At 41.2% G+C, this 27422-nt stretch overlaps 1 protein-coding gene across 2 annotated transcripts in view; it reads right to left on the reverse strand.

Moving 5' to 3' along the window:
- Window positions 1-7291: 7291 nt before the first annotated feature.
- ABCC3 (ATP binding cassette subfamily C member 3) overlaps window positions 7292-27422 on the reverse strand; it is an 88775-nt gene continuing 68644 nt past the window's right edge. For both annotated transcript variants that reach the window (XM_075177968.1, XM_075177969.1), the window contains exons 17-31: window positions 25867-26043; window positions 24615-24782; window positions 24228-24411; window positions 22192-22297; window positions 21949-22096; window positions 20968-21175; window positions 20543-20853; window positions 19047-19246; window positions 15936-16062; window positions 15744-15845; window positions 13975-14121; window positions 12445-12603; window positions 11046-11212; window positions 9618-9812; window positions 7292-7689 (exon numbers count right to left, since the gene is read on the reverse strand). In XM_075177968.1, coding sequence (XP_075034069.1) covers window positions 7581-7689; window positions 9618-9812; window positions 11046-11212; window positions 12445-12603; window positions 13975-14121; window positions 15744-15845; window positions 15936-16062; window positions 19047-19246; window positions 20543-20853; window positions 20968-21175; window positions 21949-22096; window positions 22192-22297; window positions 24228-24411; window positions 24615-24782; window positions 25867-26043 — 2508 coding nt within the window. In that variant the 3' untranslated portion in view covers window positions 7292-7580. The remainder of the gene's footprint in view (window positions 7690-9617; window positions 9813-11045; window positions 11213-12444; window positions 12604-13974; window positions 14122-15743; window positions 15846-15935; window positions 16063-19046; window positions 19247-20542; window positions 20854-20967; window positions 21176-21948; window positions 22097-22191; window positions 22298-24227; window positions 24412-24614; window positions 24783-25866; window positions 26044-27422) is intronic.

Raw genomic sequence — 27422 nt, forward strand, 5'->3', positions numbered from 1 at the left:
GCATATTGCTTCAGCCATTTTGGGGTGGACAAACTGCAAACTACAGCCCCAGGCTGCTCACTAGAACCCCAGACTGCACTAGAAGCATGCAGAGACAGACACTGCAATAAGTTACAAAAAGCCTGCCCAAAATGGGCATTTTGGTGCCAGAATGTAGTAGAAGGCATCAGGGTATTCTTAGGGGGAAAGGGGAGGAGCATAAAACAGACTGTTAGAGGCTAGTGGATGTTTTGCTGTAAAGTGTGCTGTGAATACTGTCTGGGATAATGAAGGATCTTCATATAAGGAACCATTGAATTCTGTTGCTGAACTGTCGTCCTAAGAGATGTTTTTAGCTAAAGTATGTAAAAGCCAGCCCAGAAGAAAGAATCTTTTAAATAAACGTTTTCATTACCTGTTTAGAAGAGAGAGATTGCTTGGCTGGGTTGACTCTTTAGAAACCAGTATGTGAAGGGTTAACTGTTTAACTACCAGAGCACAGAGTGTGCGCAATTGGATACTTAAATCATAGGTTTGCTAAGGGCCTTAAACGTAGCTGGTGGCAGTTGCTGAGAGGTGTAAGCGTGTTCTGTGTTGGGAAAGGGACAGCTAAAATATGTTTGTGACGGATACAAGGGATCGGAAGAGGTTTCCTGACAAATTAGAGGTAACATATTGTTTGACTGTGAGAGAGAGGGCTATTCCTGACATACAGGAAAATACCTAACTTGCTACTACCCATGAGATTTCAGCAAGACTCATATGAAGACAGGTAACTTTATAGTTTATTTTGCTTTGCTATATTCAAGTTATTTAAGTAAGACAAACTGTGTTATTAAAACCTCAGATGAGGACTGTAATATTGATATTGAGAGGTCACACTGTCTGTAGGGAGAGTGTACTCCAGCCAAATCTGCTGTATTAAAAGTTACCTGCAAGCTGATAAAGTGTGCAAGGGACATAGAGAGAAATCATTTGTAAAAAGAGTTTGTCTATATTGCATCAGAAGTTTGATTCTATTGTGAAACTGCCTAAAATGGTTGCTGAGGAGAGAATTGCAAGTTGGATTAATCCTTGTTGCATCTCTACTGATTTTGTGTGGAAAGTGTATAATTGCGCTAAAAGTATATTGTGATTGATTTGTCTAGATAATCTGCTGCAGCAGCATTTAGTGTAATGGTCTAATTAACTTGTTAGCAACCGGTTGTCTCTCAAAACTATTTATTCAGTGAAACTCATTTCACTGAAGCACAGTACCTAACTTCAAAGTGAGATATAGTAGTTTCAGTGACCTATGTGTTGTAGTAGTTTATCTTTGCTTAATGCTGATATTGTTGAAACAAGATTCCTAAAATGTAATTTATTTTGTGACTTGTTGAATAACATTTCATATTGATGGTATTGTGGTATTACTTTCCTATGCTACTGGTAAGTATCTGCCATCGTGGCAAGACCTTACAACTCAAGAAAGACAATAAACCCACAAGTTTATGCAGTTTTAGCCCTGTGTTCCTTGTTTTATTCCAAAACAGCTGGGGGGGGCGGAAGGGGCTTTGCCTCTCTACTATACCACCAGACCTGTAGAATCCTTCATTACACTACTTCTGGGGTGCCAACCATCCGCCCCATTTCAATATTTTGCAGCATAAATCACTTCATCACATCCCTTTGCAGCATATCACTGGGCTCAAGAGCTGACACTCGCTTGTAATCCCTGATTGATCCTGCTATTTAACAGCACTGCATTGGCTTCACACTCTCTTTAACCTCTCTCTGGATTTTTGGCATTTTCTCAACTTATCCCTGAACTCGGGAGCATTCCTTTAATTATGCACATATTGCGCTCTACATGCTACTGTGAACTTGACTCCCTCAGTCACGGAACTGTCAACTCATCTCACATCAAACGTCATACACACTCTTTCCTGGGTTGATAAACTTATTTTTTTTCTTATTTCATTTGTAGCTGTACTTTGGCATCACAAGTTTCTGCCAAAATAAAATATTTTATTTTTTAGTATTTGCACGATTGTGCTTATATTAAATGTAGATATAAATAGTAAAGCCTCTGTGCTCTTAATTTTTGCTTCAGGTCCAGTCTTCCGGCCAGTCCATTGTATGGAATGTGTTTGTGATTTTCCAGCAGAATGACTCTTGATATTTGTAGATTCAGCTAGTTCATACAGAGGCTCTATTGTAAGCGAATTCTAATTATTGTTGTTAATTCCTGGGTGATTGCTCCAGACCATGTTCATAAATCTTTTTCTTCCTGTGTACTAATGATACAACTCTAACCTGTGGTTGAAGTGGAAATTTAGAAGTAGTGGTATGTAAAATATGAATGCAATTTGATAGTTTGAAATTAAATTTGGAAACCTCCATCTCCCACATAACATTAACCCTCAAGTCCCCACACCAGTCCCCCATTACACCAGTGGCGGATCCAGGGGGGGGGGGGGGCGATCGCCCCCCTAGCAGGGGCTTGCTGCCGGCGGCTGCACACTGTGCAGGTCCGTTAGGCAGTGATAATGTGCTGCCCGGCTGCTCTGATTGTGTTTTAAACACAATCAGAGCAGCGGGACAGCACATTATCACTGCCTAACGGACCTGCACATACTGTGCAGCCGCCGGCAGCCTTAGAAGTTAGAAAGGGGGCGGGGCTTAAATCGCCCCCCCCCCCCCCCCCCCCCCCAATATAGCCCGGGGTAGAAAAAATTTCTAGATCCGCCCCTGCATTACACTAACCCACCCCAAGCCCCCACATAACATTAATCCACCCACACGCCTGTTTTAATCATGCTGATACTATTTCTCCTTATTGGCCTCCATCCCATCACAAAACTGCAGGTCCCCTTCCCTGCTGCAATCAGAAGTAACAGCAGCAACATGGGAAGCACACACAGAACCAGGAGCCATGGGTGAATTCACCTTTCCAGTCTGGCTGGTCTCTCAGTTGTTGCATGGCCAAGCCCTGGAATGTTGGGGCCCAGTTTGGAAAATAAATATGTACTATTTACTGGAAAGTAGAGCAATGAGTTACAACACTAAGCCTCCCTCCACTGACATTAAAGCAATAGCACCTACAGTTCATAAATATGTCTCCCTCTCCCATACCAGCCCCACATTTTATCTACATTTAATAATAAGGCCTCTCTACCCCAACTATTCACAAAATGATATCAGTAGCATTCTTATTTAATTAATAAGTATATTTCCCAATTTCTATTCCCCTTGTTGCAATTATATACATTGATGGAATTGAAACTGCCCTTGATCAGCAAGGTGCTCTTCACACACTTATAGAAATAAACCACTAACTTGAGTTCAAATTCACGGATCTCCAGACTGGATGCATTCTCCTGGTTTTCCATCCTCCATTTGTTCTCCTCCAGTTCCAGGACCAGGGCCGCCCTAAGAAATTGTGTGGCCCTGTACAAATGAAGCTGACAGGCTCCCACCCCTTCTTGCTTATCCCCTCCCACCCCAATTTTTTATTGTCGCTATTAATCACAGGAATGTATGCCTAATCTTCAGAGCATTTTTTAAAATGCTCCTCAAAAGGACCCTTCCCCAAACGGCATAAGGCCATGTCCTCATATTGAACGTCAACACCACCAAACTGGTCAGGCTTCCGTCACAACACAGTGAACACCAGTGTTCTTTACTTATAACATGGCGGAACTTACACCTGTTATCACACCAGTCTCTGGCAGGTTGCTGGGACCTGAACTGCACAGGGTACACATCCATAGCACCTGCCGGGCACAGTGCAGGATGTGAGCAGAGACAGTGCAGGGCTCCAACCAGCCACATGAGAGGTCTTGTAGGACAACTACTACACCTGCTCTGCACATTTACTAGAGACAGCGTAGTGTGCATGGAATGGGCTTGTGGTGTGTATCATTCAGACCTAACCTGACCAGTGCACAGTCACATACCCAACCTCTGCTCTGCATACTGTGTTCAGACTGCATGTTACACTGGTTTACTCCACCCCTCCAATATGGGAGTATCTGCATCATTAAGGGGTACCTTTTGAAAGATTAGCTACCGTATATACTCGAGTATAAGCCGAGTTTTTCAGCACATTTTTTTGTGCTGAAAAAGCCCTCCTCGGCTTATACTCAGGTGATGAAGATCCAGACCTCAATAAACAGTACTGAACGTCACTCGCGTTACAGGAGAGCTTCAACGTGTTGGACTGTGGCATCTATCGGGTGATCAGTCGTAGAAACAGCCAGTCTGACGAGGACTCCGGGTCCCTGCACAGTCAGACGCTGTCCGAGGACACTGAGAGCTCTGCAGGAGACAGTAACTCTGTGTAAAATTCTGCAGGCTGTCAAAGAGACATGCGGGGGGAGGTGGAGCGGAATAGCAATGAGAGCGCAAACGGGAGAATGGGCTCGGTCCGAGTACCCTCCATATTCACAGATGAATGAGAAACTGTGTCTGACGAGCAGCACATGCATGATAAAATAAAGGATGGAATGAGCAACACACAACAATATGTACGAACTGACAGCCCCATTGCACCACGGTGGAGAGTGTCTGGATGCAGGTATGGGATCTTTTATGCAGAATTTTACACGTTAAAGCTCTCCTGTAACGTGAAAAGGGTTCAGCATCTGGCTAATCGCTAAACTTACATTACAAGCTGCCCAATATGACGTTCAGAAATATATGAGACAGATATCAGACATTGAATAACACAGGTGTCACAATCACTGATGTGTGTAACTATTGCTAATGCTATTGGAGTGGTAGGACCAAACGGAGCTAGGAACTTTCCTTCATATGACTTTGTTTCTGGACGGCTATTATAGGCTGCGCACCCAATCTGAATGTTTGCTTGCAATCTTTAAGGAATACCGCGGACGGACTGAGCACGGCTATCAAGAAATCGTGAGTTAAACACTCCCAACACTGCTCTGCATTGTTCCTTATTGTTATGTCCTATACAGTTTGGAGCCTCCGGATATACCAACATTCCCTTCAGTACTGTTTATTGAGGTCTCTCAATTAATGTAATTTTACTGGTATCTATTTTTAATTTTTGAAATTTACTAGTAGCTGCTGCATTTCCCACCCTAGGCTTATACTCGAGTCAATAAGTTTTCCCAGTTTTTTGTGGTAAAATTAGGTACCTCGGCTTATATTCGGGTCGACTTATACTCGAGTATATACGGTATCTTTTCTTTTTTTTTTTTACTATAGTTTTCATTTTTGTATTTGTTTCAATGTGACTGGTAAAAAATGGTAGAATTATATTGTCAGAAAGATGGCAAGTGGTCATGTTGTACTTATCGCCACTGAAGTGTACTTTCCCCCAAACAACCATGACAGCTGTGGTGACAGGGGGCAGCTCCAGGTGTCCACAGTCCTAGAAGTGATGCAGTTCCAAATCTCAAGTGCCCATCCTTACTTCCGTCATCACTATCAATGGCAATCCCAGTGACGTCCTGGCTGGGCAATGCCATTTTTAAGTTCTCTATTCACTTTGTCTGGACAAAACCCATGGGTATTCAGCATCTTGAAATTGGATCACTACATTTTGATCTTGATCTTAGGTTTAAGTCATATGTAATGTCTTTCCAACTGACACACATCTTCATAGATGGAAACAGCTCCTTGTGAAGCTGTCGGCTCTAGTGGCACATGACACGTCTCCTGCTTCAGCTTCTCCTTCAAATGCTTCTGCCGGAAAAAACGTACCTTTTCTAAGAGTCACACTGATGATGAGCCAACACAGCACACCATTGTGAATGCCTGTGACCCGTCATGCACTGTATCAAACTAATGGAACAGTGTATTAAATACACCCCTTACATGGTGGGCTCTCCAAGTGGCTAAGACAGTTCCATTGATGCATAGAGCCAGTTCTGTGAGCAGAAGTTTATGAGTTATAAAAGGGGGCTGTGCTACATATTATATGTACTTCAATAAAAATTATTCATAATGGGCCCGATGCAGAATTCGAACGCATTTTGTCCAAGACGTAGTCGCAAAATGCGCAATTAATTGTTTATGCTTGCACGGATCATAAGTGGGGTGTAACCCTTACTAACCAAATAGCCAATCGGGAGCAGTCTCTTACATCACTCAGCCAATTACAAATAAGAGATCACTCCCGATTGGCTGCCCGGCTATTAACCAGCCGTGCTCATCTGAGCTATACATTTCGCATCCAGTGTTCCTCGGCTTCTGTCCATCTCTTCTATGTATTTTTATTTTCTTTCCAATATGGATAATACAATTTCCAATTAGATTACATCGGACCAAGATAACATTAAGATATTCAGTAAGTATTTATTATGGGCACAGCTTTTTTTACAATTTTAAAGTGGAAAAAGATATTTTTTATGGGGAGCATGATTCATTTATTTCATATGGGTACATTATGTATTTTAATACTGGGACAATAGTCATTTATCACCGGGCTGCTCATGCAGTGCACACTTTCGGCAGTACAAGTGCAAATATAAAATTGTGCCCATGTTGACGCTGGTTATACAAGTGCCAGCTTGCCAGAGCCCTCATGGGCTGTCAGAGCATGCATGGCACTTGTGGTGCCACACGTTCTTGCATTATATTTGGACAATACTACAGTGGTACCCAATAGCCATGGGAGGTCAGGTGGCAAGTGCTGGAGGGGGCGTGTTGATGAGATCGCATCAGCGTTGCCCCACTACCTGTTGTGCAACGCCAGTGTCATTAATCCAGGGATCCAGGAGGGTGCTTGCTCCTCCGGGAATCCAGGAGGACTCAGCAAAATTCAGGAGCCTCCAGGAGCATCCAGGACAGTAGGTAATTAAGCTCTCTTTGCAGTACTAAACTGTGTGGATTGGTTGCTTTACACAAAGGGGCAGGGCCAGTGATAATGCAGTAACTCAGCCTCAGCTTTATAAGTTATATTAGATCCCAATGGAGCAGTGTCCTAAACATGTGGGAGGGGCTTCAGCTCTGCATAATGGAAAGTAATTTTTAACTTTGTAACAGGGCTGCAGTGGAATGTCAGTGTAACACTGATCCTTTATTGTTTATAACTAAAAATTTAAATTTTGGGCTCTAGCGGCCCTTTAACGGATTTCCTGTCTTAATGTATTTCAACATAGTGGGTTCTTATCCATTGTATTAACTAAAAACGTAATTACGTACAACGCAATTATTCTAGCTTTGTTATTTAACTAAGCAATATGCAGTCCAAATATTTTCTCTTTAAGGCGGATAGTTGCTGAGAATGAAAATGTAACAAAACATATATATTCCCTATTTTGTAGTTACACCCTGAAATTAACGGAGGAACAACAGCATGTAAAAAAGTGAAAATAATTTATTTGGCCTTTTGTAAGTGGATCTGCAGACGTACAGTATCTTGTACAACATTTAAATAGACATAACTTTTCTTATTTGCTCTGATCAAAATACAAGTGTTTTCTGTAAATAAAAAAAGACACCCCTTAGAAAATATTTATAGCTGCGGTTACTGTTGGGATGTACAATGTGTAAAAAGTAAAACCGTACTTTCAGCTTTTTGTACATGGTGGATGTATAATTAAGGCAGTCTGTAACATAATAATACAAAAATATATAATAAAATCATTTTAAGCTAATCCGGCGTCCTTTGCCATTCCGTAAAATATTCCTTTTGATGATATGAGATTGCTCGGAGTATCAAATTCAGCTATTTGCCCTTTGTCAAGAACAAGAACCCTGGAACAGAGAAAGATAATGGATGGAGTAATAGAAAAAAACATTAAATAAATTACTTTAGGAGCCTTTAAAGCAGCACAGTGGGTCAGTGGTTAGCACTTCTGCCTCACAGCACTGGGGTCATGAGTTTAATTCCCGACCATGGCCTTATCTGTGAGGAGTTTGTATGTTCTCCCCATGTTTGCGGGTTTCCTCTGGGTGCTCCGGTTTCCTCCCACATTCCAAAAACATTCTGGTAGGTTAATTGGCTGCTAACAAATTGACTCTAGTCTGTATGTCTGTGTGTGTGTGTGTGTATGTTAGGGAATTTAGACTGTAAGCTCCAATAGGGCAGGAACTGATGTGAGTGAGTTCTCTGTACAGCGCTGCGGAATTAGTGGCGCTATATAAATAAATTGTAATAATAAAATAATAATAATAAGGAAATACAAAGTGAAAAAAGAGAGTAACAAAATCAACTAACAACACACACTAAATTCTCGCAATGACAGATCTGGCCAAGTATTGAGATGATTCCAAAAATATGAGTTCATTTTAAATATTTGTAGGATGTTTACTATTTGAGGAACTACAGCTGGAGGGAACCAGGGAGAGAGCAGAACATGATGGATAATATGCTGCATGGTAGTTCTATTTTCTTTGCTGACTACAAAGTGCTAAAGACACTACTGTTTCCTTTCACATGTAAGCCTGCCTGATCCATAACAAAGATTAACAATAACAAAAATTTTCAATAACAAAAATGTTAAATTTCTGTAATAGAAGTTGATGTTTTACTACCAGATTCTGCCACTCCAGTGCTCGTTGGGGAACATTGTACTGAAAGTAAAGAATTTTAATATGACCTTAACATAGAGATGGTCTTTCATTAAATGTCCAGATAGGGTTTAAAATACAGACCTAAGATCCTAGATCACCACTCTCTGATCACAGTATGATTGGCAAATTGGTGGAAGATTCTAATCCCGGGACTGCAGACAGGGAGAGTTCTGAATGCTTATTGTACAAGACATACATCAGGGAATCTCTATATAGACCAGCGGATGTGAAAGTAGGACACCTATATAGGCATTACAGACCCACTGAGGGTTGGCAAAGGGCTTCATGATATATTCATATAAAGCACACCTATAGGTTAGTAAGATTCTATTATAATTTTGTGTTTCTAACTTTGAGAACGTTACACACTATGGTTAGTTTTTCTTCTTTTTATTTTGGCTCCTGACTTGCGTCAGGGCATTTCCATGATTTTCCAATCTGAACTATTTGAGATTGACCAATGGATAACTGAAAACAAACCATTTTTGAACAGTGTTTAATTAGTATCATGACCAGAAAATCTAAGGCATAGCACATGCTAACGCCAAATAAAGACTATGAAGATGTCGTTTACGATAGGGCTCATCATACACAATCTGCTCTTTTGTGTTGCAATGTACATACAATACCCCATTGTAACATGTAAACCTTGATTGGATGTCCCTAGAGTCCAGGAAAAGAATTTACTTTGCCTATCAAACCATCAAACACTTTTAAGACAAGTTGCCCAATTATGTGTCCAGACTCCCCATCCACGGATCACACAACACTTATCACCTTAGATCAATTTCCAAAAGTTTGCTAATGGTTTCTAAGTTCAATAAAAACATCTTGTCAGTCTGATAAATCTCCCTCTAGCCTAAGATATTTTAAAACATTTGGCATTTCATATTATAAGCATTTGTGGTATTGTAATGCATAATTTTCCTTTTCTTCAGCCAGAAAAAAACTGTATATCATGTATCCAAGACATGGCTCTCATTTACAGGTAACTATATATTTTGTCCTGACAAAACATTCTTTAAATAAGAAAATAACAACATACGTTTGTAACGATCGCACATGCGTATTTTCACCAGAACCACATTAAACATATATGATCTACAAACCTGGTATAATCCATGATTGTGTTAAGCCGGTGTGCAATGGTGAGCACTGTACAGTCCTCAAACTGTGTCCTAATGGTCATTTGTATAAGATCATCAGTTTCCAGATCAATGGCGGCTGTGGCTTCATCCAATATGAGGATGCGAGTTTTGCGGAGTAGAGCCCGGGACAAACAGACAAGTTGTCGCTGACCAACGCTGGGATAGAAAAAGCAAAAAATGTTATCAGAATTGTAGTAAGTGATAACAGATTTACTTAGTGTATTGTAGACAGAATTATTTACTACATATGTATTTTATGTCATTGTTCCATTTTTGGAATGTTGTGAGACTTTTTAGTAACTTAATAATAGTATAGGAGATGACACTACTGCACCTCCCTTTAATATCTGTGTCCTTTACCATGGTGGTAAATATAGGTGTGAGATGTATTCAAGACACAGGTATAGATATACCATTATTGTACCCCAAAAGTTGTATATTTGGTCTAGGTCAGTCTTTTGTTGGGAAGGTTGGCACCTAGATATGTCCTCAACCTTTTCGCTTTAGCTAAGATTGCAATTGCCAGGGTGTGAATGGCACGGGAGGGACCGGACTTTGGTGCTTGGTTGGTTCTGGTGAATGCCGCGGTGGGGGACGAAAGATTTACTTATCAGTCCCGGGGAACCATGTCAAAATATTACAAGATATGGTAAAGATGGGCGAAATCGAGGTACGCGATTAGTTCTTTGGCGGAAGACTTTGCTCCTATATAAGTTGTCATTTAGGCCCTGGCTGATATGGTGAAGTGCTCCATTCAACATAAGTATCATTGTATGAGACATTACTAACTAGTTTCCCATACATATGTATTCTCCGGGCAGTGTTTATTACTCATATCAATATTAATATGTCGCTTGAGTAAATAGGAATTTGAAGACCCATTCAGTATATTATATTATATAACACAATGCATCTTAGCATATCCTTATAAATTGTTACTAAACCGAACCATTTGTGTGCCATTGTAATGTCTTTTTGATAGTTTAGATAAGTTACTGGTGTTGAAATGCTTTTTCTTTGTTATGCAGATTGTAGCCTTATGTGGAACTACGTCATTTATCTTTGTACTTTTATTTCTCTTGTTTGATTTTTGTTTTGTTTTGTTTTTATGTTAAAAAAACTCAATAAAAAATATTTGTTTAAAAAATAAAGGTGTGAGATGTTACCTTTTTAACTCATTTTTTGCTTTGTACTTACATTATGCTTTATAAAATTGTTATTTAATTGGTGCTCTCGTGCGGTAATAGATGCGGGTTAAGTTTCCGCTAGCATCAAGCAATATTTTGTAAGTCGTGGGCAGTAGAAAGTCAGACTATATCACTGCCAGTGAATTAAGTGTAGCTGACACCCAAAATTCTGACCTCATCTTATCACCTGTCATATTCATACCTTAGATTTTCTCCACCCTCTGAACATTCATAGTCCAGCTTTTCGGTCTGACCGGACACAAACTTCTTTAAATTAGATAACTCCAGTGCTTTCCAGAGCTCGTCATCTGAGTATCTACCAAATGGATCAAGGTTCATTCTTAGTGTCCCTGAAAAAAGTACTGGGTCCTATGAGGAGAAAGCACACATGAAAATGACATAACGTACACAGCCAAAACTTTTACTTATTAAAAAGAAAACAAAAAGCCAACTTAAAATCAAGTTTATAGAAGATAAATCTGTCATAAGTGATGAAGCAACTGAAAAAGCAGTCTACCATGTAAAAATCAGAAGTCAATAGTGCAACCTGAGAAAGTTATAATGTACAGTTACTAACACATTCTGGAGAAAATCAATTATAAAAATTGTGACTTGTTGTCCATTTCTCCTGATTTTCAGGAGAACAGTGAGCGTTGTACACTAATCAGCTTGCCGATGTCACCAGTTCAAGATGTTGTCACCCCCTCAAAAAAACTAACAATGGGAATACAGAAATACAAGGATACTGTCACAAGCCGCGGCGGTACGCCGCATCCTGGCGTGATCTAGCAGCCGGGCGCGTGCTCTAGCTTCTATGCTCTGTTTTCATTCTTTGGGATTGTCGTTATGGCATAGATGTAGGAGGGTGTAGGGACATCCTCCAACTCCAGGGGGAGCTCTCATATGATTTAAACTGGTTTATTTATATTTTTATACATGCTTCCTGGTTTATGTTATTATTACCTATGCTAGTTCTAGCTAGTAATTAATTAGCAGCCTCCTGAGGCTGATTGTCAGCCCTGTTCTCCTCTATCCTGATTGGCTCTTAGTACTATTTAAAGCAGTGAGGTCTGAGCCTCACTGCCGGTTATAGCGTCCAGTTCCCTGTCTGCTAACCTGCTCCTGTGCTGTTTGGTGCATACCTTCTGGATTGAACTTCTGTGTATGACCCCTGCCTGTACCTTGGACCTTGCCAGCTTGCCTGTGACCATGATTTGTTTGCATGTACCTTGGACCCCGCTGTATTGCCTGTGACCCCGGACTTTGGCGTGTTACCTGATTATTCTGCTTGCTAGTGACCTCTGACCGCTGCTTACGTCTGACCATCCGCTGCCATCTACGCTGCCTCCTGGCCTGCTGCTACGGTTTTGTATTACAAACTTACACTACATCTGGGGGCATCTGAGTACCGGTGAGCATGTAAAGCTCTATGGGAAAGGCGGCTGCTTAAGGTGAAGACCTCCGCCATCTAGTTCTGTGAGTGTGTGAACAGACCGTCAGGGTAACAGATACACTACGCGTATGATGGTCGGTTTTCTATTCTCTGCTTGCAGTAAATGTCATCTATACATGAGAATGTGTAAATATAGAGATCAGTTTACCTGTGGGATTATAGTCAGCATAGACCTGAGATCATGGAGCCCAATCTCTGAGATATTTATGCCATCAATTGTGATTATTCCCTCTGCTGCCTCCAAGATTCTAAAGAGACAAAGTGTCATTGAAGATTTTCCAGCTCCCGTTCTTCCGACGATTCCAACCTGAAAAATGGATTTAGCAAATCACTATAGAGACTTTGGGTCTGATTCATCTTTGGTAAGTCCTGTTGCATGCTGTATCTTGTGTGCAATAACTCTGAGCATGCTCAGAAGCGGCCCTTACTCCAATGAACGCAATTACATGCACTTCATGTCCACACGCAAATGACACACTTACTAAAAGGCGGGCATGGGGTGGGAAGGGACAGACTAACATAGGCAGTGTGTAGTAAGGACGTGCCGAGATCGTGATGACGCAAATGCGGGCGATTCAAGTCCTGAGCTCCTCTTAAGTGCGTTTGTTTCAGCCGTATCATTCGCACCAGATACAGGGCACGTGTACATGCCAACTGATTGCGAAGACTGGCACGGCATAGACCTTGTTTGCAAAGCACACGTATGTGTTCCACTAGCTAGCATAGGACAATTTTATGCAATTGTATGTATAGTACGCATTAAGAACATCTTGATTTATGTATTTAAGTAAAAAAAAATCATAAAAAAATAAATAAAAAGATTCAACCAAATTTTTTATCAATGATTATACTGTTTAGAGTTGTTCATTTTATTTTCTAAAATCATTTTTTTTACATGCATTCTGACTTTATATTGCACATATGTTTGTTCTGTCTGTTAACATGCGGCATGTAACCATTACACCCAGATTCAAATCGAAATGCATCCTGAGTTCTGCTTGGATTTGAATACATAAGGTACTATGTTCAAGTTGCGTGCTCTTTATTAAAACAGCAACTTGCATACATATTAAGTTCTGATTTGAATCAGGCATAGTATCTCTGCAAACCTCACCTATCAGAGATTAACCTCCAGTCATTTATCTGTAGGAGGACCCCGTTAGCTAGGGGACCAACCTATGTGAGCACTCGACTTTATTAGCATTTGACAAATCTACTGTGGGAAAAAAAAAGGCATATGATTACTTTGGTAAACATTCAAATTATCAATAGAAAATCCATAATAATTTGGTGTTTTGCCATAGTTAAAGGTTGCCAGAATATACTGATAAAATTTAAATTCCTATAAATTTCAGTGTTTCTCAGTTTGTGAAACTTATTTTATTTTTAAACAAATTCTATGAAAACGTAAGATATATAAACAAATTTACAATCTTTTGTATGGCCTTCACTTTCTAGTAGTTCAATTAACAGTAAAGCATCTATGAATTGATTTGTCAAATGTAAAACTATTGACCCAATATGATGACTTTTTCCAAAAGTTGAACTTTAAGCGGTTCGTCCTTCTCTAGCCATGGTAATACGTTACCAACTTAGCATTTATTATTTAAATCCGGCCTTCTGTTTTATCATACATAAATCCCACAGTAATGCGCGTCATCAAAAATGTTAGATTTACCTTTTCTCCTCCTTTTACATTCAGGCTTAAATTTTTCAGCACCAGATCCAAACCAGGTCTGTATCGGACTGAGTAGTTGGATAACACTACTTCCCCATTGCTTGGCCAACCTGCTGGAGGTTTCTTATCTTCTATGGTCCACGAAGCCTGGAGACAATATATTGTTAAAAACAGATTAATATTAAACTCATACTTTATAAGCACAGACAGGGAAACTTACATACATAGTAGAAGCATAATGGGTTAAAACTCCTTTATTATACTTTTGCGATCTGAAATGATTATAACATACCTTCCAACCTTGACTCTTTGTCAATCTGGAAAGCGGGTGTGGCATGTAACAATGGGGGCGTGGTCACTTCAAGATGGGAGGTGCGGTCAACCCCTGGGGGCATGCCTAGCGGTTTTGAAATGCTAAGCTTGTCCGTTGCCTCCTCCCCTCCAAACCCCCTGACATGTAGAGCAGTAGTGAACAGACATTACCTCCCAAATTTCCCACCTGCGGACAAAGTTGTCCCGATCTTGATGGCAGAACAGATCCTTCAAATTGGGACTGTCCTACCCCATTTGGGACAGTTGTTATAAACTACTTTTAATCTGTCCAACAACCACAACGTACTTTGCAAAGGAAGAAATGAAAGTAAAATGAAACTAGTAGTTATTGGTTGTAATGTCCTTTAAAGGTAAAAATGTGCTATCTGTTTTGATGTTGTTTGACCTATGTTATGTTACATGTGACTGTGCTCTAGGCAGTTCCCCCTCTCTCGAAGGCAGGAAAGTGCGGTATCTTCTGCTCCTCTCAGTCTGGAAGTGCGGTGCTGGGCAGTGAGACTGTAGGCAGTGCCACTTTCCCAGCCCATAACGGACATTGAGGCTCAGCAGCTCACAGGCAAGTAGCTGCCGGGTGCATCCCTCCATATCAGCTCCGTGCGGAGGCAGTGGCATTATGTAACTCATTAAGGGCCTGATTCATTCAGGCACGTAAATGCTGATGCGCTGCTTTATGCATAAAATCGCTCTGCGCATGCCCAGAGATGAACCATGTCAGAGAATGCAGCAACGTCCAACTAATCTTCGATTGCAAAGGACCCTTAGTACAGCCTACGATTTCAGGGTAGGGAAAGGGGCGTATGCTCATAGTCAATGAACAGTAAGGGTGTGCCAAGCCCGAGCGCACGCTGCAGCAGCTGATTCAAGTTTTGAGCACGTGTTTTTCTGTTGTATCCCTTGCACCAGCTACAGGTCTGGTGACGGCTGTCTATGCCTGCTAGAACATGTGTTTGCAATCATGCGCATTACTAACAGGTGACATTAATTGAATATTTTTTTGCTGTGCGTCCTTTTGTGACTTTATATTCCACATATGTATTGGACGTATCCAGCGAATGCCTGATCTACATGCATTTAAAAAAAAAAAAACGCACAATGCGTTTGTTTTGCATTCCTTAATGAATCAGGCTCCCCAGTGTTTCATGCTCCCCCTAGGCCAGTGATGGCTAACCTTTGACACTACAGGTGTTGTGAAACTACAATCCCCAGCATGCTTTGCCAGTAGATAACTAGCTGATAGCTGGCAGAGCATGCTGGGACTTGTAGTTTAACAACACCTGGAGTGTCACAGGTTAGCCATCACTGCCCTAGGCACTGGCACCTTGCCAACTAGGGACTATTCCATGGAGGACCCAGCACTTTTAATTCCCAGGAATAACAATCCTGTAGTTTACCAACTTGTTATTATCTTTGGAATGTATTTATAGTACGGAACTCACCTCAGTTTCTGTCTCGGAATATTCCTTTACACGCTCAACAGCTACGATGTTTGTCTCCAGGTCAGAGGTCATCCTCACCATCCAGTTCAATGACATTGTCACCTGAAAAACAAAACAGTGTAGAGATTGGATTGTAGTTGCTGCACATTTAGTAGAGTTTCCTTTCATCTTATATGCTGAAAATAGATGTACCTGTAATGCATAGGATACGGATAGACCCACGAGCCCAGGACTAAGGCTCTCTCGGCCAATCACAGCGAACAGAGCAGCAAACAGAACCACACAGTTTCCAACAAACTCGACCCGGATTCCGAGCCACCTGTAACAACAAACAATACCAGCTTCATTTTTACATTTTGTTGTTCTTTTTGGAAGGGATATTTTTTTCCCCTGTGGTACAAATTGTACTTGTGAAGAACCAGCGTTAAAACAGTTTTTTTATTTTATTGAGGTGTAAGCACAACAAAATGGTTGCCAGACATATTCATATTCACGTATAACACATATTCACGAAAGCTCATTATATTAGAGTGGGGGTTTACATTACAGCGGATTAGTAATGTATGATATTGTATCATATTTACCTTCCAGAATGTCAAATAATCAGATTTCACGGGACAGAGATATTTTTTTCCAAGAGACAGTGGGCAAGTTGCAGAAAGAGAGTAGCAGATGTGACAGTTCCCTCATAGAGAGAGAGAGAGGGGGATAGAAAAGGGCTAAACAGCAGCAAAAAAAGAGAAAAGAATACAGAGAGGTCAGGAAAAAGTAAAAAACTGAATTTGCCAGAAAATAATATTTTGTACAATGTAATAATAAATTAAAAAAATTATTGTAAAAAAAATTAGCAAAGCATGTGTGTATTATATATTGCATAATTCACCCATGCTATGAAATATAATGATAGTCGGAGAGGTATGGGCTCATAGAAAGTGCAGGCTGAGTGCTTTGTAAAGGGCACAGTACTAGTAGTGGTCTTTACAAACAAATGAGAGTAAACTACCACAAAGCTAGCTGTGTTGTATGAGGTGATTCTGTCTGTACAGGCTCCTACATGGAGGCAGGGCTGGAGATGGACTGGGTGAAGGCAAGGAGCTTTGTGTATTGTGATAAGGCAAACCGAGGGGGGGGGGGGGGGGGTCCCTAGTGCCTGGAAACCCCCCTCCCAGCCTGGGGTACTGTATGCTTGATGTGGCTGGACCAGTCACTTTGCAGCTTGTGTGCAGATGGTTTCTGTCTGCACTGTTCACAGCCATCTCTCCCCAACAAGTATTGAAAGCAGCAAGAACAGGTAGGAGAGAGCAAGACAGTCTGTCAATTGTTCTGACACACTCAGTCAGGACTTTGTCCTGACTGTAGGGACAGTTGGGAGGTATGTCCTGCTTCACACGGCTCTGCTCGAAAAGGGAGAGCTGTGTGCACCTAACAGTAGTGCACGCAGCATTGCCCATGTATATTATGGGGATAGGAAGAGTTGGAGAGCAGCCATGCACTGTCTAAAATTGTAGCCATGCCTCTAAGCATGCTGGCCACACCCACTGGCGGCGTGGTGTGGAAACCCCTTTCTACAAATCCTGCGTTTGCCACTGTTGTGGGCATTGTAATCTCTACTTGAGATAAATTTGATAGCAGAAGAGAAGGGTGGAACAGAGAAGCTCTAGGTATGGTTTGGTATATGACCTGTAATATAGATGATTTTTGTCACTATCTGGAACGGATGAACTACTAAAATAGACACCATAGCGAAAGATATTGTTATTTTTGATGACTAGTGATGTCAGGCTGATAATGATAAGGATACCTTTCACAACTACTTATATAAGTATCCACAACACTCCTGTATTAAATTTACATTTCCTACAAAGACAAAGGAGGCTACATGCGGATCCATGTTATCTCTATGCTAATGTCCAAAATAACATAAAACAACTTCCAATTCTACAGTGTGTAATAGTCACATGTTAATACTTCTTAATGTGTTTATAGGAAATCACACCAAAAATAGCATGAAAAGCACAGGTATTTCCTTAATAAGCATCGAGAATCATAACACAAAGGCAAAATCTCTTCAATGAAAAGATTTAACCAAACTATTGTGTATCTACAGTATCAAAATAGACGTAACATATCCCATTGGGGAGGAACTATCCAGTCATCAGCTTGACAGACTTCAACCAACCAATAAACTAACAGCTACAGAGATATTTTCAAGACTTCTGTTTAGATACAGGGTAAGCTGACCAAAATGTTTTAGTGATAGACTTTGGGCCTAATGATTTAATTCAAGCTACAAATCAAAACTATGAATGTAAAATCCAAACGTCTGTCTTACCCCGATCTTCCACTGCAGCTCTATAATAAAAGATCACCCCCCCCCCACTCCAGTACAGACATGGGGTGCTCCATCCATCTTTAGGACAGTGCCCTGATGGTAGTGCCCCAGTGCCCTCCCACTCCTTGAAAGGGCAAATGGCCAATTATGGGGTCATGCCTAGCCAAAAGAGAGCATGAGTAGCCCTTTTCAAGTGCAACCTGGTCCTCGACCACTTTCATTCTTCCTGTTGTGGTTTTTTATTAAACTATATGGACTATGAGTCCAGGCCGTGGCTGTCTATAGCTGTCTGCAAAACCACAGTACAGCTTTTTATTGCTTAATTGCCCCAGAATCGCCACTGGCCAGCAAGCACCTAGCTCTCCATCCTGGATGAGGGCAGGTGTCACACCGCCCTAGTTATGGCTCAGCCCGATCTGAAACATTTCCAAAAGTTTGGACTGAATTGCTCTGTTTTGTTGCATCATTGGTCTTGCCATGAGTGTAAATCCACACTATGAATATGTAAATCTGCTGTGTGTTTGCCGTGTTAGAGAAATACCATCTTCCTAACATGGGGAATTGCTGTAGAACAATGGCAGGGAATAAAAAGTACTTATATAGTTATGCATCACTCCATTTGTAGTATTTAGCTACGTACATAGTCTTTGATATATATCACATAGTAACTTCCCTTGCTCCTTAAGTATAAAGTCTTTATATTTATAATAAGTTCCCATTCTATTACGGAACCTGGGATGTTTGTGATTATATCTGTCTGTGACTATTGCACTCTGTTGCCTTGTTTAGGAATAGCAATCCTTTCATCATCAACATTTATTTATATAGCGGTAGCATGCTCTGTAGCGTAGCATTCTGAAAATCCGATTTTCTGATTTTATTTCCAGGAGAATTATTAGTTATAAAATAAGGCAACTTTTAATTTAACTTTAGTGGTCACTGAGCAACTCATTAAACAATAAATGTTGTACCTGTTTGATACAATTCCTGGATAATAGCTCTTTTGATTGTCATCCACTTTTTTGTCACTCAGTAAAACAAAGCTGCTTTGCCTTCCATAGGCCCGGATGATACTGGCACCCGTGATAGTTTCTGAGAAGTGAGAGTATATCGGAGACCTGCTGACCGATTCCAGTCTCTTTAATTGTCGGGATGTTGCCACATAGAACCTCTGCAACAATAAGAGTAAACACAGTTAACTGACGGCTTTCTTTATATACCGTATTAAGAATTGTTTGCAGTATGGATGTGCAGGAGATCTAACAGCCTAATGTATGCATGACAGTGCATATATAAATACTAGCTACCTCACTTCTAATCCAGTAGCGGTTTGCAGCAGTACTTTTCTGTGTACAACTGTTGTTAGTATTTTAAAATAAAATAAAACATTTATACATATACTAATTTTTTTGAGTCTCTTATCTGCATGGATTGCTGGAAAAATATGGCATATAAAAAACAAATCACAATCCTGAATTGCTGAAAATTCAATATCATACGAGTATCTCATCTTTGGGATCTTTCTTTAAGGCATGTCGGTTAATAGATATAATATTTTAATATTCCTCAAATCCCAAACCATAATTTCTCAGGTGTATGTAAACCAGGTGCAATATTTCAAATAGCCACTAGATGTCATCAGAGGATGAGTACAATGTGAATTGGTTTACTCATGCCATAAAGCAGTAAAGAATAGTAGCTGCAAGGCACATTATTCATGCTGGACAGGTATTTTATTTACTGTCACTGCAAAATGTTTAGTCCAGTAAATGTTAAGGTGTTTTAAGAGGACAAATAAAATCAGTTTAGCATAGAAAAGACTCCTATGGTAAATTTGAAGGAAGGGTCCCTTTTCTTTTCAATAGACCAATAGTGAATCAATAACTATTCCACAGGAACATTGAACATTTAGTTATCTCTAACATAGTTAAGCTCTGGTGTTTCCTCAACATTCCGCTCACTCATTGGGAGTGTCTGGTGTCCGAATGAAACACACAAACTTGGCACTCCTTCCATTCGAGATGAAACGGTGGTTGTGAGAGAGGTCTTAAAGGGTTGTCCACTATTGTATAACCCCAACAGATATTTTCAGGACCCTCCTAGGACACCTCACTGTCACCTGAAACAAGAAACCAGCTCATTCTCCCTGCAGGACCGCTAAGTATTACAATCCGTCTAGTCCTCTCCAGTAGAACTCTGTTGAAGAGGGCTGCACGGATTGCGCCCTCCAGAACTGCAAGCTGCTTTGTTGCCTTATGTTTCGGCTTCAGACAACAGCGTCCTGGTGAGGGTCAACCCCTAGTTGTTGCATTTTTGTCTAAAAGTAGAGTTGAATAGAGGCCAGCAGGAAGACAGAGACTCGCGGTTAGATACTGGAAGGAGCAGGGTCCTCCAATACCCCTGAGTAGCGAATAGAGTTGTGACTTGGACACTTACTTTATTGCCAGACAAGGAGTCTGTTACTCACCTGTACAAATACATAGACAAACGCTAGGGGCACAATAACCACTGCAAACAGTGGTGTGCTGGATACTATAACAATCATGGTTGAGACGGAGGTGAAAAAGGTAGCCAGGAACATGAGGATGGTATGTGGTATCATTTCATCAATCACGTAAATGTCTTTGGAAAACCGATTGATAATACGACCAATAGGAGTGGTGTCATAGAACGCCTGAGGCGTGTGCATCTTATTGTCCAGGAGCGATACGTGCAACTTCCGGGCGGCACCAATCCCAGCCATTGCCAGCGTGAACGAGGATGCCATTACTAAGATGCCTGTTCAACAGAGAACAAAAGGATCTGTATTACAAGACCATGCTGGGCTAATACACTGAGTAAACTATAATATAAACATTTGTCATTTATTATAATTTCCCGACATCCGCTCACCTTGTAACAATCCCAGTGCTGCGTAAACTCCGACCCGCTTGTCTGTGTTCTGCTGGGTTCCGTTTATAACAAGCTCATTGGACCAGTCACTGAGCCACACGTTGGCTCCAATGGCTGATGCATTCTGACAGCAGTACAGGAAGCAGATGAATAATGACACCGCGATGCCGACTGCCTTAATATATTGCCAGAAAACCGTCATTTTTACCTAAAAGGTAAACAACATTAGACAAAGAATAACAATAATGTCATTAGTTTAATTCCATTCTAAAAAACTACAATCTATTTTCATATTCAAAAACTGGAGTTTACCAGGCTTCAAATATTACTGGACCAATTCTAGCTCGTGTTAAAAGCTGGTACTTGGCGTTTTTCGTTACATCCTAGATTTGGTAGAGCCAGTCCCAGCTGGTAGCATTAAAACTTATTTGTTTTTTTTTATGTGCAAGAAACACCAAAAACATGCAACACGTTTTGACAAGGACCCCTGAGTAAACTCTACAAGATGTATCTGGCTTAACATCTAGGATGGTAATCTGAATCCTGGTATCCTTCCTTAACACAAGCTTCCCCCAAGTAATGTAAAGGCCAGAGAACAGTCAGGAACAAAAGAAGTTACCCAACCAAGAGCAGCATGAATTTTATAATTATACCATAGCAGGAGTGCACACAAGGGGGGGAAAGGGGGGGGGGGGGCTAGTGCCTGGAAACCCCCCTCCCAGCCTGGGGCACTGTATGCTTGAGGTTGTTTGACCCGTGTATATGATGGGGATAGTAATTGCCTGTGTATATGATGGGGATAGGAGGAGTTGAAGAGCAGCCCAGCACCGTCTTAAATTATAGCCTCGCCCTCATACATACTGGAAATGCCCATTGGCGGCATGGAGTGGAAACCCCTCTCCTGCGTTTGCCCCTGCCGAGTCTAAAAGCTGCACAAAGGTGTAGTAAATGTTATTGGAGAAGGTCAGTAATTATACCTACCCTGCCGGTCTCTGCCGTTTCAGTCTGAATGAGTTTGTCCACTGGAGGCTTCTTGGCCGCGACAGACTCTGATATCTTTCTTTCACAAATCCTCCTCCGTGTTGACATTGCGTGTGACGGTTCTGTGTCTGAGAGAACACTGATTTGCCTGGGGGACAAATAAGTCAATTGGTTATTTCATCAAAAAAGAAATCTCTATCTATCTGGTCGGTGTCCTTGAAAATTTCGCTAAATATCCCTTACCTGATGAACTTTTTGCGGGCCTCATTAGCTACGGGCTCATTGTCTACTAGATCTGTGTGGTTGCTCAGTGTCTCCTCTGCCAATAACAGTTCTTCCTCATCTAGAACTGGAAACGATATAAAACATAAGACGATAAAAATGATGGGATATATTTTAAATACAAGGTATAAATCTCAGCAGAGGTTGGTGTTATTATAAAATAGGTAACAATAGGTAACAATTATAATACCAGACTTAGGGGTAGATTTACTAAAACTTCTAAAAAGAAAAAGTGGGGGTGTTGTAAATAGCAGCCAATCAGATTCCAGCTATCATGTATCTAGTACAGTCTAGGAAATAATAGTTGGAATCTGATTGGTTGCTGTGGGCCACACCTCCACTTTTCCTTTTTAGATGTAAGCTACTAAAGCTGTAAACAACTAAATTTGAAAGTTATGCTCAACATAAAACAATAAATGTAAACAATATATAGCATCACTGAAACAATAAGAGAGTTATGGATGGATTCAAGCTGCTCCATAGGAAGAATGTACAAATTCATATTCAGGACAGACTTCTGGAAAATGCTATTTAAATGGCAAACAATAGTTTTCCCACTAGGTATTCAGAGCATGGCACAGACATGTGCAGAGATACAGCTCCCACCTACAGAGAAAGAGGCTCTGCTCATAGCAGTCAAATTCTTTAAATGATTGGGGTGCTAAAGTTAACATAATCCCCCCCCTCCTCCATCAAGATGTCCCACAAGCTGCCCCCCAAATGCACATACATAAATCCCAAGTAATAAACGTTTCTCTCATTGTGCCTGCGTCCTGCCAAGCAATCAACTATGATGTTTGCCACTCCCGAGGCAAAAGTTGGGCGCACACGCAGGTTTGCAGTCGCTGGGGAGAACAAGCACTTAGGACCTGAGTTATTAAGGAGAGCAAAGCATAAGAAAGGAGTAACTTTGCACCTGGGCAAAACCATGTCGCATTAGAGGGGGAGGTAAATTTAAAATGTGGAGACATAGTTGGATAGAGGGATATAGTTGGGGTAGGGCATGTCCTAGATCAATTTTAAATTTCAGTGTACAAATAAAGCATTTGTGTGCTACATAAAAAAACAGACAGGATTTAACTTATGTGCAAAGCAATAACCTAATTATCAAAATAATAATCTAATCTAATCTAATGATCTAATTTGCTCCCCTCGCATTGTAACATGGTTTGTCCAGAAGCAATTTTACTCCTTTTTTTGCCTTGCTGTCCTTAATGACTCAGGCCCTTAGAGTGCAGACAGGGGGCAATTCCCGGTGAAGACAAAATCAATTAGGGAGTCACTAAGTGACATCAGTGAAATGTAGCACTCAGTCGTTTCCTTTATGTCTCACGCTCTTTTCTTTTCCAGGCCTTTCTGCTTATTACGCTCTCATTTCTACCCCCAGCTGAATTCTCTCTTTTGTCCCCTCTCCTATTTTTTTCTTCTCTTCCTGTTCCCCTACCCAAAGCTCACTTTTCTTATGGGGCCCTGAAACCGAGATTGGAGCTACCCTTTTTTATTTACCCTCCCCATAGACACCAGCTGAATGCTACAATGCTCCTTCCTTATGTGCAGGCCGACATGTGATCAGCTGTTCAGGCCTATCAGAGGAGCCGCACATGGCGTAGAACAGAATGTCAATCATCAGTTGCGGAAGACACACACCAGCCAATGAGGTCAGGCTCTTAATACGGATATAAGCTCCTGATGATTGGCCTCCTGTTCCACCAATGACAAGCTAGTGCCTATGGCCCTTGTTAAAGATTGTCAGTATAGGATTGTGTTCAGTGTTTAAAAATATATTAGCAGCCGCTATTAAGACGTTGACCTCGCTAAATATATCTTAGTACAAAAGACAAGAACCACATTTTGTGGTTGCTCAAATTGTCCATCTGTACTTGACAAACACATCTCTCTGGCATCAATCACGTTAAGAGTATACAGAAATGCTATTGAAGGCAATACCATTTTTAACACAGAGCATGTTGATATTGCCCAAAAGTGTAAACAATTACTTGTCAGTTCTTCCTCTTCCACGTTATCGTCGAAAGCGTAGTTCCGCAGGAATTCAGCGAAAGCTCCATTCTGCTTTAAAAGCTCCTGGTAAGAGCCCATCTCTGACACCCTACCATCCACAAACACAACAATATGGTCGACTTGGGGCAGGAAGCTGATACCGTGTGTGACCAAGAGCCGCGTCTGAAAGAAACATGAAGAGGGGGTCAGCACCTGTGTTTCATTGTCATTTGTGACCAGTCAGATAACATGGCAGCCACGCAGGCATGGGTATACATCTAGTAAACATGGCATATCTCTGGTTGTTTTGCATGTTTTTGGAGTGTGCAAATGGCTTAGTTATGTCAAGAAACATTTTAAATGGACATACAATCAATAATACTTACTTTCCCTCGAAGCAAACCGTCCGGGCCAACGACATTGTCAAAAATGTGTTTAGCAACATGAGCATCCACAGCGGAGAGAGGGTCGTCCAGTAGGTAGACGTCTGAAGTGCTATACACTGCACGAGCAAGGCTGACTCTCTGCTTCTGCCCCCCCGACAGATTAATGCCCTGCAGGGTGAAGTGAAAATATACTGTTTAAACAGATTGCACAGGATTTGCTATATACATGTCTACAATAGGTGACCCCCTACACTGATCATGTCTCTATTCAACATATAATACTCCTGCAAGTTAAATATATTATTTGACCAACACTGGATTTGCACAGGCAAGGATATTTTTTACTTTATTCACAAATCTGGCTTTTTTGCCATGTTATTTTCTCCAACTGGTAGAGAATTTACAGTACATTCCATGTTTGCATAGTTCCATAAAAGTAAGCAGTAAAGAAAGCATTTTACTAGGTCTGCTGGTGGTATCATAAAACAGAACACCCTCAATGTGTGCTGTGAAAAACAGCAGGACAGAAATGACATTACAAAGCAATCATTTTTAACAAAGCATCTTTTAAGAACGGGGGGTACTTTTTTTTTTTTTTTTTTGCTACTCAGTAGGATGAGTAATGCAAAACATATTTTTGGGGACATTTTTGAAAAAAAGGTTGAAAGGAAAAAAGTAGATACCCATCGCAACCGGATTGCAACTGACTTTTTAACACAGGTTTAGCGGGTACACTTGTACAATGGGATGCATTAAGCATGGTGGCTTAGTGGTTAGCACTTCTGCCTCACAGCACTGGGGTCAAGAGTTCGATTCCCGACCATGGCCTTATCTGTGAGGAGTTTGTATGTTCTCCCTGTGTTTGTGTGGGTTTCCTCCGGGTGCTCCGGTTTCCTCCCACACTCCAAAAAAACATACTTGTAGGTTAATTGGCTGGTATTAAATTGACCTCTCTATCTGTATGTTAGGAAATTTAGACTGTAAGCTCCAATGGGGCAGGGACTGATGTGAGTGATTTCTCTGTACAGCGCTGCGGAATTAGTGGCGCTATATAAATAAATGGTGATGGTGATGATACTGCCTTATCTTTTGAACAGGAGAGGTCTGGCAACATGTGAGCTGAGAATAAGTGAAAGACTACATACGTGGGTATTCAAATTACCTTTTTTTATGTGACTAGTACGGTACAGGTTAAGGTGAGGGTCAACTGAACACCCCCACGCCGCGCCACCTATAAATTTGCATACTATACCTTTTCCCCAATCTCTGTTTGGTCTCCGCCAGGCAGCACCTCCAGATCGGTCAGCAGAGCACAAGCTTCCAACACCTTTTTGTAGTTTTTCTCATTTTCTGGCAGACCGAACAAGATGTTGTCCTTGAGCGTCGAGTTCTGTATCCAAGCCTGCTGCGGCACATACGCCACGGATCCCTGGGGATAGCAAACACAGACGTAGCAAATATAAACTAATGAAAAGTTCTCACAACGCTTTCCTTATTTGATATACTTGAGTTTTACAATTCTACAAAACTGTTGTACAGCAATTTGCTCATTACACCGCCGATCTGCAGCAAAAGGAAAACTTTTTCGTAATTACAGTTAAATATTTTTCTCTCATACTGTGAGCAGACGCATTGATAATGGCTTATGTTTCATCCCCTAGAATGCTGGGCACAGTGTAGAAAAAAACTGAGGCCTCCATTCTTATACAACCCTTCTGTTCCATCTCCTTCTCAATTTACCACTAGCCTAGCAAGGAGACAAGACTCACCAGAGAAGCAAAAGTGAACAGAGCTAAAACATCTATGTGTGGGTTGGTCTGTGCCACCCCACAGCAGGGAAGAAAAGGATTTGATGGTAAGTGCAAAAATCCTCTTTTCACCTACTGTAGAAGGGGGAAATAGATGAAAAGATGTCCCAAAACGAACCCATATGGAAGCAGAGCAATACCTTAGTGTTCCCATGTTTCGGGTACATGAATGCCACCACCGACTTCTGGTTGGTGCAAAGGTTATTTATTTTGGTTGGAAATAAAACACGGTGCAGAGGACTGCCTTGTGTTTATGAAAAACTAAGTACAGGGAATGGTGAAAAAGAAGACACAGCTAGCTAAGACCATGACCAGGAGAAAGGTTACCTTCCAAGTGAGGCATCACAGGGGAACCAGGGTAAGGAGTGCAAAAACAGCGCACTGTACTGTCTGTAAAACAAGATTAAGGTCTCAAGGCAAAAGTGGAGAGAATGGAAGGGCACCTGAACATGCCCACCCCTTGCAGAGAAACTTTAATGACCGGAGAAGGGAGAAAAACAACCTACACCTTGTGATAGCTCTGGACCAGACCTTCTTCCAGGCCCCATGGACAAAAAGTAATAGATGGGAGATATAAAAACTTCAGATGGAAAAACTGTTTTGTGCACCAGGTGAAGTAGTTTCTCTAGACTCTGTAATAAACGCAGGAGGTACAAAGCTTCAGAGACCAGTAGCATAATCTAAGTTGGCATGACTCTTTTTTCTTAAAAAATGTGCCCTCAACAGCCATACCAGTAATGCTAACTTCTCCAGACCTTGAGGAATAAATGGGCCCGGAGACAGGACATCTGTCTGCAAAGGAAAACAATGAGGCTGGACGACTGAGAGGTCAACGGTTCTACCGGAATTATTCAGGCCAGTTGTGGTGATGATCAGTACTCTCTCACCTTCCTACCCAGGATCTGGGGAAATAGAGGGATCAGGTATGAATTGGGAAAGTAGCAGGGCACAAGATATGTCTTCGACATAGTGCTGTAAAAGGGAAAATTGTGATGTAGTT

Source organism: Mixophyes fleayi, chromosome 6 (genome assembly GCF_038048845.1).
Source record: "Mixophyes fleayi isolate aMixFle1 chromosome 6, aMixFle1.hap1, whole genome shotgun sequence".
In the NCBI taxonomy this organism is placed as follows: Eukaryota; Metazoa; Chordata; class Amphibia; order Anura; family Limnodynastidae; genus Mixophyes; species Mixophyes fleayi.